The 15,111-nt window shown below is 43.8% G+C and overlaps 2 protein-coding genes across 10 annotated transcripts in view; one reads left to right on the top strand and one right to left on the bottom strand.

Annotated features, from left to right (window-relative positions):
* LOC103381052 (pleckstrin homology domain-containing family G member 3-like) overlaps window positions 1-3,483 on the bottom strand; it is a 14,051-nt gene extending 10,568 nt beyond the window's left edge. Inside the window, exons 1-3 of one of the 9 annotated variants that reach the window (XM_025056838.1) lie at window positions 2,893-3,483; window positions 2,630-2,791; window positions 40-407 (exon numbers count right to left, since the gene is read on the bottom strand). In XM_025056838.1, coding sequence (XP_024912606.1) covers window positions 40-407; window positions 2,630-2,678 — 417 coding nt within the window. In that variant the 5' untranslated portion in view covers window positions 2,679-2,791; window positions 2,893-3,483. Of the gene's footprint in view, window positions 1-39; window positions 408-2,629 lie in introns of all 9 variants that reach the window. The other 8 variants (XM_025056839.1, XM_025056841.1, XM_025056840.1 and 5 more) reach the window with 8 other exon arrangements.
* Window positions 3,484-11,384: 7,901 nt separating this feature from the next.
* chgb (chromogranin B) lies at window positions 11,385-15,061 on the top strand. Its single transcript, XM_008313231.3, has 7 exons — window positions 11,385-11,562; window positions 11,709-11,755; window positions 11,871-11,961; window positions 12,119-13,520; window positions 13,632-13,731; window positions 13,856-13,966; window positions 14,680-15,061. Exons 1-7 carry the CDS (start codon window positions 11,523-11,525, stop codon window positions 14,758-14,760), a joined length of 1,872 nt encoding a protein of 623 aa, XP_008311453.1. The 5' UTR covers window positions 11,385-11,522; the 3' UTR covers window positions 14,761-15,061.
* The last annotated feature ends 50 nt before the right edge of the window (window positions 15,062-15,111 follow it).

Raw genomic sequence — 15,111 nt, 5'->3', positions numbered from 1 at the left:
TATATATATATATATTTTTTTTTTTGTGTGTGTGTTCACCTCCACAATCATTCGCAGATCCCTGACATATGTCCTCTCCGTTTCAACTATTTCCGTCACTACACGGTCCAGGTACGTCAGCTGATGGTTTGGCACCATGATGCTGTTCTGTTGCTGCCCAGGACTCTGCTTCCTGTTCTCAGACTGTGGGCATGGCATCTCCTCGTCTCCGTCCTCAACAGGGACTGGGTTCACATCGGGGGTGGGCTCCCCCAGGGATGAGGGCGAGGGGGCGAGGTCTCGGGAGACTCCAGAGCCCGAGGACAGCGTGGAGATCAGGCTTGGTGGACGTTGTTCTGAAGACCGGGAGGACGTGGCTGATGGTCCACTGTCATTACTGCTGATCGAGGCTGTGGAGAGGCGGAGCTCTGGGAAAAGAAAGGTGGTTCTTTAGTTTCTTACTCTAAGTATTTTACTCAGCTGTGTGTTTGAATTTCCCAGTGACAACTTCCTAGTTCAGTTTTGTCAACTCCAACCAAGCTCATTAGACTCAATGAATAATAGAGGACAAAATGGCCAAAGCTTATACTAATAGAAATGCTAATACAGCTGGGAAAACTACCAGCTGTCAGTCAGTCATTGATGCCAATAGTGGTTAAATTTAGACTGTGGTCATGTGACTACAGATTAGTCTGCAGGCACACACGTACACACAAACAAACACACGCAGACATTGTTCACTCTATAGTGCATCATGATCTGTTCAATCATTCAAAATTTAAATGTGGAATTTCAAACCATTTTCCTCTTTTAACCTAATCCTCACTTGAATCCTGAGCCTTGTATTTTTACTCACATCCTCAGCATTCCTCTGAGGGTCATGGTGAGGAAATAACTGAACTGCAAAAGACGTGGACATGTTTGTGTACAGTAAATAAACAAACATACCAGACACACACACACACACAAAGCAGTAGAGGACAGAGCCTACCTTTAAACCAGGACTCAGAACAAGACCAGGACCATGAACAGGTATGAGCAGGTCTTAAAGTACAAGATAGATGGAGTTTAATCCAATTAGTGTCTAAGAGACCAGACTCCGCCTACTGGACTCTCTCACTGACCTCTAACCTCACAGTGTTCGACCAAAGGAAGTGACATCACCAGAAAATAACAAACCACAGAAAGTGAACACAGGAAGTAGGATGAAAAGATTTATATCGTAAATATACCATATATTTAATTGATATATTTTGCAATTTTCAGCTAAATGTTAGCCAAAATAACCCAAAGTCACTGATTGAAATGGCCAAAGATTAGCGTAATGTTGGCCAAAGTAAAAGGTTACCCTTAAAAAAAAGGCTAAACCTTGTCTTGTGTCAAGTTAATGGAGTTTATTTGGTTGTTAGTGTTAAAGAGGTAACAGCCAGTCAGTTCAAACAAGTGGCAAATGTAACAGAAAAACAGCCAACAGTTTGTCAAATCTGACTTTACTTTGACAACAAAACAATCACATTAACATAACAACATTAGTGAAAAATACTGATTCTTCTCTGGAGTCAGTAAATGCAACGCAGTTTGTAACACAAACACAAGCATCTATTGTCCTGTGTGTGTGTAACAAAGACTGTTCTGTTGAAAAGGACAGGCACTGTTTTTCTGATCCTGACACTGGTTTAACAGTTTTTTAGCCAAACGTTTATTGTAAGAACATAAATTCAAAACAATTAGCGGAGTAATTAGTATTATCACTGGTATGGGCTCTAGATCCAGCATTGTTTACCATAATCACTGTTTTGATATCAGCAAGAGGACTTTTTTTTTAAGCATCAGAACAGTGTTGAGCATCAGCAACACTTTGGAAATGTCGCAGTGCCTCAGCATAAAATATTGCAAAGCAAATCACACACATGCAATGGCACACTATTAAGCATCAGCAAATCTGTCAGCATTAACACAATTGTTCAGCATTAACAGAGCAATTAGCATTAGCAGAGTGTTTAGCAACAGCAACATCATGAGCATTAGCACAGCATTTAGTATTAGCCAAGTGTGTTTGCAGAAAAAGTGTTGAGCATCAGCACAGTGTTTAGCATCAGCATTGTTATTAGCACAGTTTCAAACATCAGCACACTATTTAGCATCCACAAAGTTTTAATACAGTGTTTGGCATCACCCAAGTCATTAGCAGTGTTTACCAACACTATACAAAATCAGCACAGTTTAAAGCATGAAGACAAAATATAGCATTTAAGCTCTAGTAAAGTATTAATAAAGTATTTAGTGCCAGTAGAGCATCAGAAAAGCATTAGTACAGTGTTAGGCATCAGGGCAGTATTGACAGCACACACAGTAATACATGGTTTATACCTTGTGAACAGTCCTTAGTAACAGCAAAGTCATTTGCATTAGCAGTGTTTGCATCATCCCAGTTTTGCTTAAGCAAAGTTTCAGCATTAGCAAAGTGATCAGCTTTAGCTCTTTGCTAATCACCTGCTCAATATTATGAATGTGCAGCTTCTGGCATTGGGACATTGTTTAGCATCAGTAGAGTTATTCGTATCAGCAAAGTGTCTAGGCCAGGTGACAAGTCCAGACATGGAATCACATGACTATTTTCATCAGACATACATACAGGGATCAGTCTCACCTTGACCAGAGGTGTCCCCACAAGAAGGAGGGATAGAACCTTCAGGCATCGAGACGGACTATTCATGAAGACCTGGTGCAGCACAAAAACTCCAAACCCCTGTCGCCAGCTGTAACAGTTCTGATCAGGTCTGACCAAGACGAGGTCTGTGATCAAGACTTCCTGATATGGGCATGGATTGAGTGGATCAAGAAAAAACAGTTCCTTAAAAATCAAGGACAATTCAGAACACTTGGACTAGGACATCAAACCTGGACCCAGACCTCGGTTTAGACATCAGACAGTAATCCTCGGACCACGATTCAGACCCTGAGCCTCAGAGTACATGCTTAGGTCCGTGAACGCAGCACCCTCGACTCTCTTCCTGTTAGGCGTGTCTGTCTGATAAGAAAACGTCTGCAGGAGTGACGCAGAAATCAGAGCCCAGCTGTCAATCAAACAAAGCCGAACTTCAAGTAATTTTTGCGTGACCGGGACAATCGTCGCGACAAAGAATGACACGCATGCGTGTCTATAGACTAACAGAATAAGCGTTAAAGTTGATGTTTTCTACACGGGCGTAAGTAGCAGGAAGACACAAGGCAGAAGTTTATCGAATAAGCATGACGTAATTCAAAAATATAGCCGGCCGGAAATATGGACGGACACTGACTCACCTGTAAAGTTAACATACTCACACACTTACAGCAAGTAACACACTTACACAAAGTCACACATATGCTCACACACTCCTGTGCGTGCTGCCGCTCATACTGTCAACTGTGCGCATGCGCATAGTTTAAACCTGAAGGAAGAAATGCAGGAAAAGGGTTTTTGCTTTTTTGATTTGTACTACTGAAGAGCAGAAGGGGGCGCCACTGATAACACCGACAGAGAAATAAACATCTTTCTCCTTATGAGTTTTGTTTTCATATCTACTGCAGAAAAAAACCAATAAGAGTCATACACAATAAAAAATAAAGTTGTGTAAAATATTTCGTTTGTGTAGATAGATAGATTGGTATTTTAGGGACAATTAATTGAAGTAAATACATCCAAATATTTTATAGGAGCCTGTTAAACCTGATAGCAGCTTCGAGTGGCCTGTAAACAGAACCGTAATTCTGCCCTGGTTGAACAGGTCCAGCAGCCTGGCTGACCGGCTGAGTCAGGAGCAGTTTTTGGCCGGGTGATTTTACCTCGAAACGTTTATAGAGAAACAAACGAAGTACGAATGAAACCAGCAGTAACTGATTCATTTTGTTAGCGAAGGATTAAAAGTCTAGGGAGACTTCTTTGTAAATATCTACCACTGGGCTGAGGTTTTACCAATATATTTATAATTCTCGTACATGACAGCAGTACGACTACATTGAGTTTTTAAAAAGTTCTGTTTGAAGGGGAGTGTGGTGAGTGCTTTAGACATTTAACCAGACAGGACCACAAAATTAATAATAATAACTTTATTTATATAGCACATTTCATAAAACCATGTAGCTCAAAGTGCTACAAAAAAAAGTGGTTGGCAGAATTATTAGACATGTCGGTTGAACACGTCTATGACCCCTGGCAGCATCAACTCCGTCTTTCTCGGAAGAAACCTCAGGCAGGTCCAGCGGCCACCACGGAAGCCCTTCCGCCAGGGCTGGTAGAAGACTCTCTGAAGGGGGTCCAGGAGATGATGGCGGCGTAGTAGTCGTCTGCTTGTCGTCCGCTTGCGGTGCCAAGTGATGGATTCATGCTGCCTCGAGTAGTCGACGGCGAAGAGGTGTGCTCCTAAAAACTGTTTTATAGCATTTACTTGCTCTCAGGACAGGACCCAGGGCTGCCCGCCGCTGTTAGCGTCATCCAGTACTTCTACACAATTCCTATACCCGATCCGCTGCACGGACCACAACATTAACAACTTTATACATATATCACATTTCATAAAATCATGTATCTCAAAGTACATTAGTACTTTGAAAAAACCACCTGAGACACCGGATTGTAAGATTTATTGGATCCATTCTGACAGGGGCGGACGAAGATGAAGAGGGGGGTTTTGAAAAACGGGTTGTTTTTAGCATTTATTGGACATGTCGGGTGAACATGTCTTTAACCCCTGGCAGCATCCCCCCCGTCTTTCTCGGAAGAACCCTCGGGCAGGCCCAACGGCCACCCCGGAAGCCCTTCCGCCGGGGCTGGTAGAAGACTCTCTGCAGGGGGGCCAGGAGATGATGGCGGCGTAGTAGTCGTCTGCTTGTCGTCCACTTGCGGTGCCAAGTGATGGATTCATGCTGCCTCGAGTAGTCGACGGCGAAGAGGTGTGCTCCTAAAAACTGTTTTATAGCATTTACTTGCTCTCAGGACAGGACCCAGGGCTGCCCGCCGCCGTTAGGGTCATCCAGTACTTCTACACAATTCCTATACCCGATCCGCTGCACGGACCACAACATTAACAACTTTATACATATATCACATTTCATAAAATCATGTATCTCAAAGTACATTAGTACTTTGAAAAAAACACCTGAGACACAGGATTGTGAGATTTATTGGATCCATCCTGCCAGGGGTAGACGACGATGAAGAGGAGGGGTATGAAACACTGTTTGTTTTTAACATTTATTAGACATGTCAGGTGAACATGTCTATAAACCCTGGCAGCATCACCCCCGGCTTCCTCGGAAGAACCCTCAGGCACGTCCACCGGCCCCCACGGAAGCCCTTCCGCCGAGACTGGTAGAAGACTCTCTGAAGGGGTCCAGGAGATGATGGCGGCGTAGTAGTCGTCTGCTTGTCGTCCACTTGCGGTGCCAAGTGATGGATTCATGCTGCCTCGAGTAGTCGACGGCGAAGAGGTGTGCTCCTAAAAACTGTTTTATAGCTTTTCCTTGCTCTCAGGACAGGACCCAGGGCTGCCCGCCGCCGTTAGGGTCATCCAGTACTTCTACACAATTCCTATACCCGATCCGCTGCACGGGCCACAACATTAACAACTTTATACATATATCACATTTCATAAAATCATGTATCTCAAAGTACATTAGTACTTTGAAAAAACCACCTGAGACACCGGATTGTAAGATTTATTGGATCCGTGCTGCCAGGGGTAGACGGCGGTGAAGAGGAGTGTTATGAAACACTGCTTGTTTTTAGCATTTATTGGACATGTCGGGTGAACATGCCTAAACCCCTGGCAGCATCAACTCCGTCTTTCTCGGAAGGAACCTCAGGCAGGGCCAACGGCCACCACGGAAGCCCTCCGCCGAGACTGATAGAAGACTCTCTGAAGGGGTCCAGGAGATGATGGCGGCGTAGTAGTCGTCTGCTTGTCGTCCGCTTGCGGTGCCAAGTGATGACCACGACATTAACAGCTTTATACATATATCACATTTCATAAAACCATTTATCTCAAAGTACATTAGTACTTTGAAAAAAAACACCTGAGACACAGGATTGTGAGATTTATTGGATCCATCCTGCCAGGGGTAGACGACGGGGAAGAGGGGGGTTATGAAACACTGTTTTTTTTTAGCATTTATTAGACATGTCGGTGTAACATGTCTAAACCCCTGGCGGCATCCCCTCCGTCTTTCTCGAAAGAACCCTCGGGCAGGTCCACCGGCCACCACGGAAGCCCTCCGCCGAGTCCGCTTGCGGTGCCAAGTGATGGATTCATGCTGCCTCGAGTAGTCGACGGCGAAGAGGGGTGCTCCTAAAAACTGTTTTATAGCTTTTCCTTGCTCTCAGGACAGGCCCCAGGGCTGCCCGCCGCCGTTAGGGTCATCCAGTACTTCTACACAATTCCTATACCCGATCCGCTGCACGGACCACAACATTAACAACTTTATACATATATCACATTTCATAAAATCATGTATCTCAAAGTACATTAGTACTTTGAAAAAACCACCTGAGACACCGGATTGTAAGATTTATTGGATCCATGCTGCCTGGGGTAGACGACGGAGAAGAGGAGTGTTATGAAATACTGTTTGTTTTTAGCAACTGTTTGTTTTTAGCATTTATTAGACATGTCGGGTGAACATGTCTATAACCCCTGGCAGCAGCCCCTCCGTCTTTCTCGAAAGAACCCTCGGGCAGGCCCAGCGGCCACCACGGAAGCCCTCCGCCGAGACGGGGAGAAGACCCCCTGAAGGGGGGCCAGGAGATGATGGCGGCGTAGTAGTCGTCTGCTTGTCGTCCGCTTGCGGTGCCAAGTGATGACCACGACCACGGAAGCCCTTCCGCCGGGGCTGGTAGAAGACTCTCTGAAGGGGGTCCAGGTGATGATGGCGGCGTAGTAGTCGTCTGCTTGTCGTCCGCTTGCGGTGCCAAGTGATGACCACGACCACGGAAGCCCTTCCGCCGAGACTGGTAGAAGACTCTCTGAAGGGGTCCAGGAGATGATGGCGGCGTAGTAGTCGTCTGCTTGTCGTCCGCTTGCGGTGCCAAGTGATGACCACGACATTAACAGCTTTATACATATATCACATTTCATAAAATCATGTATCTCAAAGTGCATTAGTACTTTGAAAAAAACACCCGAGACACAGGATTGTGAGATTTATTGGATCCGTGCTGCCAGGGGTAGGCGACGGTGAAGAGGAGTGGTATGAAACACTGTTTGTTTTACACATTTATTAGACATGTCGGGGGAACATGTCTATAACCCCTGCCAGCATCACCTCCGTCCTTCTCCGAAGAAACCCCAGGCAGGTCCAACGGCCACCACGGAAGCCCTTCCGCCGAGACTGGTAGAAGACTCTCTGAAGGTTGTCCAGGAGATGATGGCGGCGGAGGAGTCGTCTGCTTGTCGTCCGCTTGCGGTGCCAAGGGATGACCACGACATTAACAGCTTTATACATATATCACATTTCATAAAATCATGTATCTCAAAGTGCATTAGTACTTTGAAAAAACCACCGGAGACACAGGTTTGTAAGATTTATTGGATCCGTGCTGCCAGGGGTAGACGACGGGGAAGAGGGGGGTTATGAAACACTGTTTTTTTTTAGCATTTATTAGCCATGTCGGGTGAACACGTCTAAACCCCCGGCAGCATCACCTCCGGCTTGCTCGGAAGAAACCCCAGGCAGGGCCAGCGGCCACCACGGAAGCCCTTCCGCCGAGACTGGTAGAAGACTCTCTGAAGGGTGTCCAGGAGATGATGGCGGCGGAGGAGTCGTCTGCTTGTCGTCCGCTTGCGGTGCCAAGGGATGACCACGACATTAACAACTTTACACATATATCACATTTCATAAAATCATGTATCTCAAAGTGCATTAGTACTTTGAAAAAACCACCTGAGACACAGGATTATAAGATTTATTGGATCCATCCTGCCAGGGGTAGACGACGGGGAAGAGGAGTGGTATGAAACACTGTTTGTTTTACACATTTATTAGACATGTCGGTGTAACATGTCTAAACCCCCGGCAGCATCACCTCCGGCTTGCTCGGAAGAAACCCCAGGCAGGGCCAACGGCCACCCCGGAAGCCCTTCCGCCGAGACTGGTAGAAGACTCTCTGAAGGTTGTCCAGGAGATGATGGCGGCGTAGTAGTCGTCTGCTTGTCGTCCGCTTGCGGTGCCAAGGGATGACCACGACATTAACAACTTTACACATATATCACATTTCATAAAATCATGTATCTCAAAGTGCATTAGTACTTTGAAAAAACCACCTGAGACACAGGATTGTAAGATTTATTAGATGTGTCGTCTGATGGATCCATGCTGCCAGGGGTAGACGACGGTGAAGAGGAGTGTTATGAAACACTGTTTGTTCTTTAGCATTCGTTTGTTCGTGTGAAGAGTGAGGCCTCTCTGATGTGTTGTGGTTGGGCGTTCTACCTTTTCGGTGCGTGATGGGCAAAGGCTTCTTCCCCGATCTTCTTGTCTTTAGCTCATGATGGACGTTCTGGTGGCGCTCGTTCATATACTCCGGAGACGGTTCTGGCGACATTGAACTGCATACTTCTTGGCACCGCCCAGCCGGACTCCTGTCCCATTCTTCCGGGGTCAACCAGGTCTTCCGATGTCCGTCGATGTCTCCGGAACGTGAACGGCGGTCAAAGCTGATGATTTCATTACTGTACATATACAGTTAACTTATGGTGCCTATTTAATATGCATATGTCTAAACTGTGATTGGCTCGATTGTCATTACGTCCTGACTTGATCTTTTGATCTTGTTTTTGATGGCGAAAGTTACTGTTTATTATAGGAATTATGCCTGTCATGCGTGGAATTAAATATTGGACATACATTTTGGCGTTTGATGTAATTGGATTATGTTTTATTTGGCCCCTAACTCCTATCTTTTCTCCTTGTCCTAGCCACAGGCAAAAGCTGCCCTTCTCTGCCTGCTGACATTGTAGCAGCACTGACACTTTCCATAACTTTAAAACGGCTGGCCGTGCTGGACTGGAAGTACAGCTGTCATTGAATACTCCAGTCATGTCCTTCATCTTTTGCCTCTGTGCGAAAATGTTCACGGCTATAATGATTTTATTTGGAATTTATTTTATTTTCAGACAAAAGCAGACGAAGCTTTGAACGAATCTACGAGAACGACTCTGCGAAAACAAATTTGTGATAACGAATCTGTGAGAGCGAATCTGTGCAGCCCGAGCAGTCTATCACAAATGTACAAATCATGTTAGAGGACAAGTGAATGTAAAACTATTTTTGACAATTAGTAATTAATTCGCAGAGACTGATTCACTGTATTCAGACAGGAACCTGTTTTGACATTCACGATGGTGATTTGGTTACATTTTGTAAAACAGTGTCTCTGAGCACTATGATAATACAAAGATGACCTCTTTCATCCCTGAATGAACAGCTATCTAAGCAGTGATGTCATGACTGTATGTAATGGGTTGACAGAGCTTTCCTAATTGCTAAATATTGACGTTCATTTTTGTGAGCTGAAAAACCTGCACAAAATAAACCCTTGCAAAAACCCCGATAAAATAATTGACACAATTGTGACCCCTGTCTTAGAACTTTCTGACTTGCTTGTCTTGGAATTGTGATGGCAGACAATACTGTGCTGAGATGAGATGATGTCAAGGATCATTTCCTTGAATACTCTCGTTCTTAAACAGTGTTCCCATGTCACTTGGTTGTAACCTGTTAAGTGTAGAATTAATTTGAAAATTAGCGCAAGTACTGATAAGTAACTTTAGAGAACATTGTAGCGTAGTTTAGGCTCCATGCTGTCTATTTTGCTCTTTTTAATTTGGATGATGATAGACTACAATTAGTGAGAGATTGTCCTTGGAAATCCTATTAAAAGCTGAACAAAAGGCTTTTGTACAACCACATAAAACATTAAAATGAAAAAAAAAGCAAAAAAACGTTAACCAGACAGACATTTACAAAAACATCTGAGTCCATTTGAACCGAAGACAACTGCAGACCTGCTCCTCTCTGTTGCTGAAATAAAATCAAAGCGTCTCTGTAGTTTTTAGTCAAATATAAAGCTCGTCCTTAACAAAGATCAAGGCCAAGTCCAGGCTTTTATGCAGTGCAGGGTATTGTCCTCATCATGTAAATTTTCATGATGAAAGGAGTTGTGTTCTAGCAAACAGCTGAGTGATCTGAAATCCCTGATCTGACACTGACACCCACACAGTCTGTGAGCCTCCATGTCTTCATGGCTCAGTAAAATATTAATCAGGACCGGAGCAATAACAGTTATGGCCACAAAACACATTCACAGCGCTAAATATTCAGGAGAATGTTCACACAGAGAAAGAGATTTGTATAATTTAGTGGTTCAGTGCCTTTGATAACCACTGACTGGGTGGCTCTCACTGAGCCTCCAGTCACAGACTTCCTCCCATGGGAGTGTAGAGGAAACTGCAGTGTCGTGATCCACAAGTATTTTTTTTTTTTTTTATCTCCTGCAATGCACTCATGTGGCAGCAGGGCTCCGTGTACCCCAGATAGAAAAAAAACTGCTTTAAGCCATGATTATTTCAGCTCCCATAGTAAAGGTCGTCTGCAGTAAACTAAAAAGCATGTGCGAACATTCTTAGTCACAAAACCCACACATGAGAGAGCAGATATGTGAAGCAGGACATTCACATTAAGCTCACAGAGGTTGCCATTTCCTGGGTCATAATTCCCGAGACATGAATGGAATTGAATATACTGTAGGGCATATATTAGGGTCAGAGAATGTTGTGTGACCGTTGTCTTAAAAATGAATTTTTGTAGCAGCTGATACCCTTTTTACATTTTACATTCACCTCACTGCTTTCAAAATGTCTTTATTTTGTGCTTCTTTCTCAAGTAGTCCAGCAGTTACTACAATACTAGAGAATTGAACTGTTGACCTCCTTGCTGTTAAGCAAGAGCACTAATCACTATTTTACCATAGGGTCCAGTGTATGGATAAATTATATAATTAAATGACATTTTAAAAAATATATTTATGTTCAACTTTAGGAGAAATAAAAAAAAACTAAAGAAAAGCCAATGGAAACCAGTGCGGTTTGTTTGTTTGTTTGTTCTTTCTGACCTCGGGTGTCTCCTGGCATTCAACACAACCATGTCACTCAAACTGTTGGCTGTGGTATCCCACAAACGCATTCGTTTAATTCTTCTTCTGAATGAGACTTGACTATAACAGCATTAGCCATCCTTTAACCTCTTGTCACTAAATGTTGACATCAACATTTCACTCAGGTCTCTCTTTTTCTCTACTTGGTCTAATGAACCACGACATGCAGGGAGCCTGAAGCGTTCCTCCCACGCTGCTCCAGCCCACTCCTCTCTCCCTATTTGAGCCACTGCTCTCTCTGCTACAGTCCTCAGAGCAGCAGGCGCAGAGTCAGCGCAGCTCTCTCCTGCTCAGGAGGCATAACTTGCTTTTTCAAAATTTCATTTCTTGGATTTACTTTCTTCTCACCAAGATGAGACTTGTTCTCGTTGTTGTTGCTGTTCTTTTGACAGGTAGGTGGAAAAATGTCGTCTGTCTTTAGGTTCTCACTAAGAGAGGAGAGTTCAGCACCATGGACAGATCTCCTCTGTTTTTAATCCTACAGTAAATCCAATTTAAAAACAGTGACACAGATATTTTTTTTTACTTGTATTTGCAGAAAATCTTGCGCTTCCGGTGGGGAAAGAAGGACAGAGAGAAGATGTGGTATGTTTTTCTAATACAGTCTGACAATAAGAGCTCTGTGTTCTTTATGCAAGCAGTGCAGCCTGCACACAAGTTTATAGTTGAAAATCTCTGAATTGTCTCTGAATTTTTGTAGATAACACGCTGCTTGGTTGAGGTCTTGTCCAAAGCTCTGTCCAAACCAGACTCTCAGCTGGACCAGGAATGTAAAGACATCCTCCAGACAGGTTTGTAGTGCATTCAGGGAGTGAGATTCTTCATTCTGGCATAAAATTCATTCAACCGAATTAAATCAATATTGATAAAAATGAATTACAGTTTAGTCACTTGCAACTTGTTGTCTATTGTGAGCCAATCATTACATCTCAGCTGATCTTTCTGCAGGGATTAAACACACCCCACTAAACAAGAAGAGTGCAGAGGGTATAATACTGCATGAGGAGGTGGTCAGAGGTCAGCCGGAGGGAACTGAGGCAAAGACAAGTGACGTGAAAGACATTGAGGCACTGCTACAGTCCGTGGCAGAAAAGAAAGATCCTCCTGAAAACAAACAGGGAGAGGAATCCTGGAATTTGGGTGGCAAGACAGAGAAGGGATATGAAAATGAAGTGGAAGAAGCACGGGAGAAAAGAAGCAACTGGAGGCCGGGAAGATACCACCAAAAACATCACAAGAGAGGTGAAGAAGAGGAAGTGGACAATGAGCGTAGTCAGGAGAGTTGGGGGCTGTTTGACAAAAAATCAGTAGAAGAAGAGGAAGACGAGGAGCAGAGGGACGGTACAGAAAGGGAGAAAAGGAAATGGAGGCCTGGGAGGCACTACCAAAAGCAACACAAGCGAGGTGAAGATGATGACTATGAGCGAAGTCAGGAAAGTTGGGGGGCATTTGAAAAGAGATCAGAAGAAGAAGAGGAAGAGGGGGAAAAGGAGGACGGTGGAGAAAGAGAGAAAAGGAAATGGAGAATCGGAAGACACCATCAGAAACCACACAAACGAGATGAAGAATCCTTAGGAGAAGAAAGGGAGGAGCCTGAAGAGGAACGTAGCCAAGAGTCCTGGGATCTGGATAAGAGGTATGTCAATGAGGAGGAGGAGGAAAGAAGCAAACGCATATGGAAACCCACACGTCCCTACCACCACAAGAAGAAGATCCATAAACGTGGTGATGAACCGTCTGAGGTGGGGGAAGATGAAGAGCGTAGCCAGGAATCTTGGGGTCTTGATGATGATGAACGAGACAAAAGGAATTGGAAACCAGGAAGGTACCATCAGAGGAGACATAAACGTGATGAAGAGCTGTCTGAGGAGGGCAGAGAAGATCCAGATGAAGAACGCAGCCAAGAATACTGGGACTTCGACACTGGACGGTACAAAAGAAATTGGAGACCTGGCAGGCATCACCAGAGGAGACACAAACGTGATGAAGAACTGCTCGAGGAAGCAGCAGAAGATCCATACGATCGCAGCCAGGAATACTGGGACTTTGACTCTGGAATATACAAGAGAGACTGGAGGCCCGGCAGGTATCACCAGAGGAGACATAAACGTGACGAGGAGCTTGCAGAAGAGAAACGAGAAGAGGAGTACGGTGACCGCAGTCAGGAATACTGGGATTTTGACAAAAGACACGATAAAGAAGACGGAGAGGTGGAAAAACGCATCTGGAAACCAACACACCGATACCACCACAAAAAGAAATTGCACAGGCGTGATGGAGAATCATCAGAGAATGACGATGTTTCAGAGGAATATGAAGGCACCTCAAAGGACAGGGAAGAAGCTGAGAGGTACTTCTGTTACTGATGAATTAGAAGCAATCATTCACCACGTGCAGAAATATATTTTATGCCCAGATATATTTCTTTGTGAGCACTCCCTGTAACTAGGTCTACTTCCAGGTACCTGGAAGAAAAGCGTAATCCGTGGATCTACAGAGGCTTCTACCATCCTGCCTGGTATAAAAGGGAACCAAATGAGCACGCAGCAAACTCAGAGAAGGTGAGATTAATGAGGGGTTCTCCCGTCGGCGCTTATCAAAGTGAAAGAAGAAGATTTAAACTAACTGCTTTGTGTTTCTTATACACAAGGCTTTATTTGCATTTTGTTTCCTCCTGGGTTTCAGATGGATGAACTGGCCAAGATGGTGAGCTATAAGATAAATCAGCTGGCCAACCACTCTAATCAAGAGGTGGTAAAGAGAAGCACACACCCGAGAGTCCTCACCCCACAGGAGGTGAGTGCTGCATTCACTGACAGAAAACAAAAAACTTTTTACTGCCACACTCACATTATCACCACACCATTAATGTTTGTCTAATGTCTGATGTTGACTCCAGCGTGTGTTAGAACGTACCGGAATAGACATGGGATCAATGTACAAAATGAAGCAGGACATGCGGTACAACAAATAAATCTGTAGAGAGACTCTTCACCTCCTGCTCTGCAGCCAGCTCTATAATCAATGACCACTGTACCGTACATTTAGCTGACCCAGTGAGGCTATTAAGAACATAACTCCACCATAGTAGGAGAAAGCAGCCAAGCTGGTAATGGAATTCACTCATCTTTATGGACATGTCAAGATTTTACAGAGGGAATGTCAAAAGAGTAAATGTACTTTGTGAATGTGGCAAAAATAAATTAATAATAGAGTCATATATAAAGAGGTAGATGGATAAAGAAACATCTCTTCCTTACTGTTATATGTGTTTATCAGGATTTATTACACCTCCAGTAATCTCTAAAATCATCTGAAGTCGCAGTCATAACGCTGCCATCTTAAAACACTATAGGGTACAAATAAATATCCAACCTCTAATTCACATCTGCTCTATTAAGACACACAGCTAAAAAGAAAGATTAATATTTGACAGCTGTTTGGTTTTGTTTTTTCATACTTGACCACAGGAAACACTTCTAATTAGTGAATTATTTTTTGTTTTCCAGGATAAGGAGATGGAAAACCTGGCAGCCATGGACACAGAGCTGCAGAAAATCGCCACCAAGTTGCATGATAACAGCGCCTAAGCGAGCTGCGAGAGCATTCGAAGACACTATCAGTGTGAAACAGCTGCTCTTCTTATCGCATGTCTGCCATTAAACTGTGCTAACGTTGTAACAAAGACTAAGGCCTTGCCAAAAACACTTGTTCATCATTGTTGTTGTGATGCCTTTTGGTGTTAATAAATGTTTCAGCATGGAAATAAACTTGATGTTTATATTTAATAAATATGTCAGATAGAGATAAATTGTGTTCTAACGAGTTGTCTCAATGTGCAACTAATAAAAGACGTTATTCTGGGACTAAAGAGAGAACTGAAATTATTTTTATGGTGGGGAAAAAATAACTATGAACATTTACAAGTCAAATAAAAGTGA

This window comes from Cynoglossus semilaevis, chromosome 7 (genome assembly GCF_000523025.1).
Source record: "Cynoglossus semilaevis isolate Cse_v1.0 chromosome 7, Cse_v1.0, whole genome shotgun sequence".
NCBI classification, from domain to species: Eukaryota; Metazoa; Chordata; class Actinopteri; order Pleuronectiformes; family Cynoglossidae; genus Cynoglossus; species Cynoglossus semilaevis.
The sequence above is the reverse complement of the archived record's forward strand: the minus strand, read 5'-3'. Positions and strand labels throughout refer to the sequence as shown.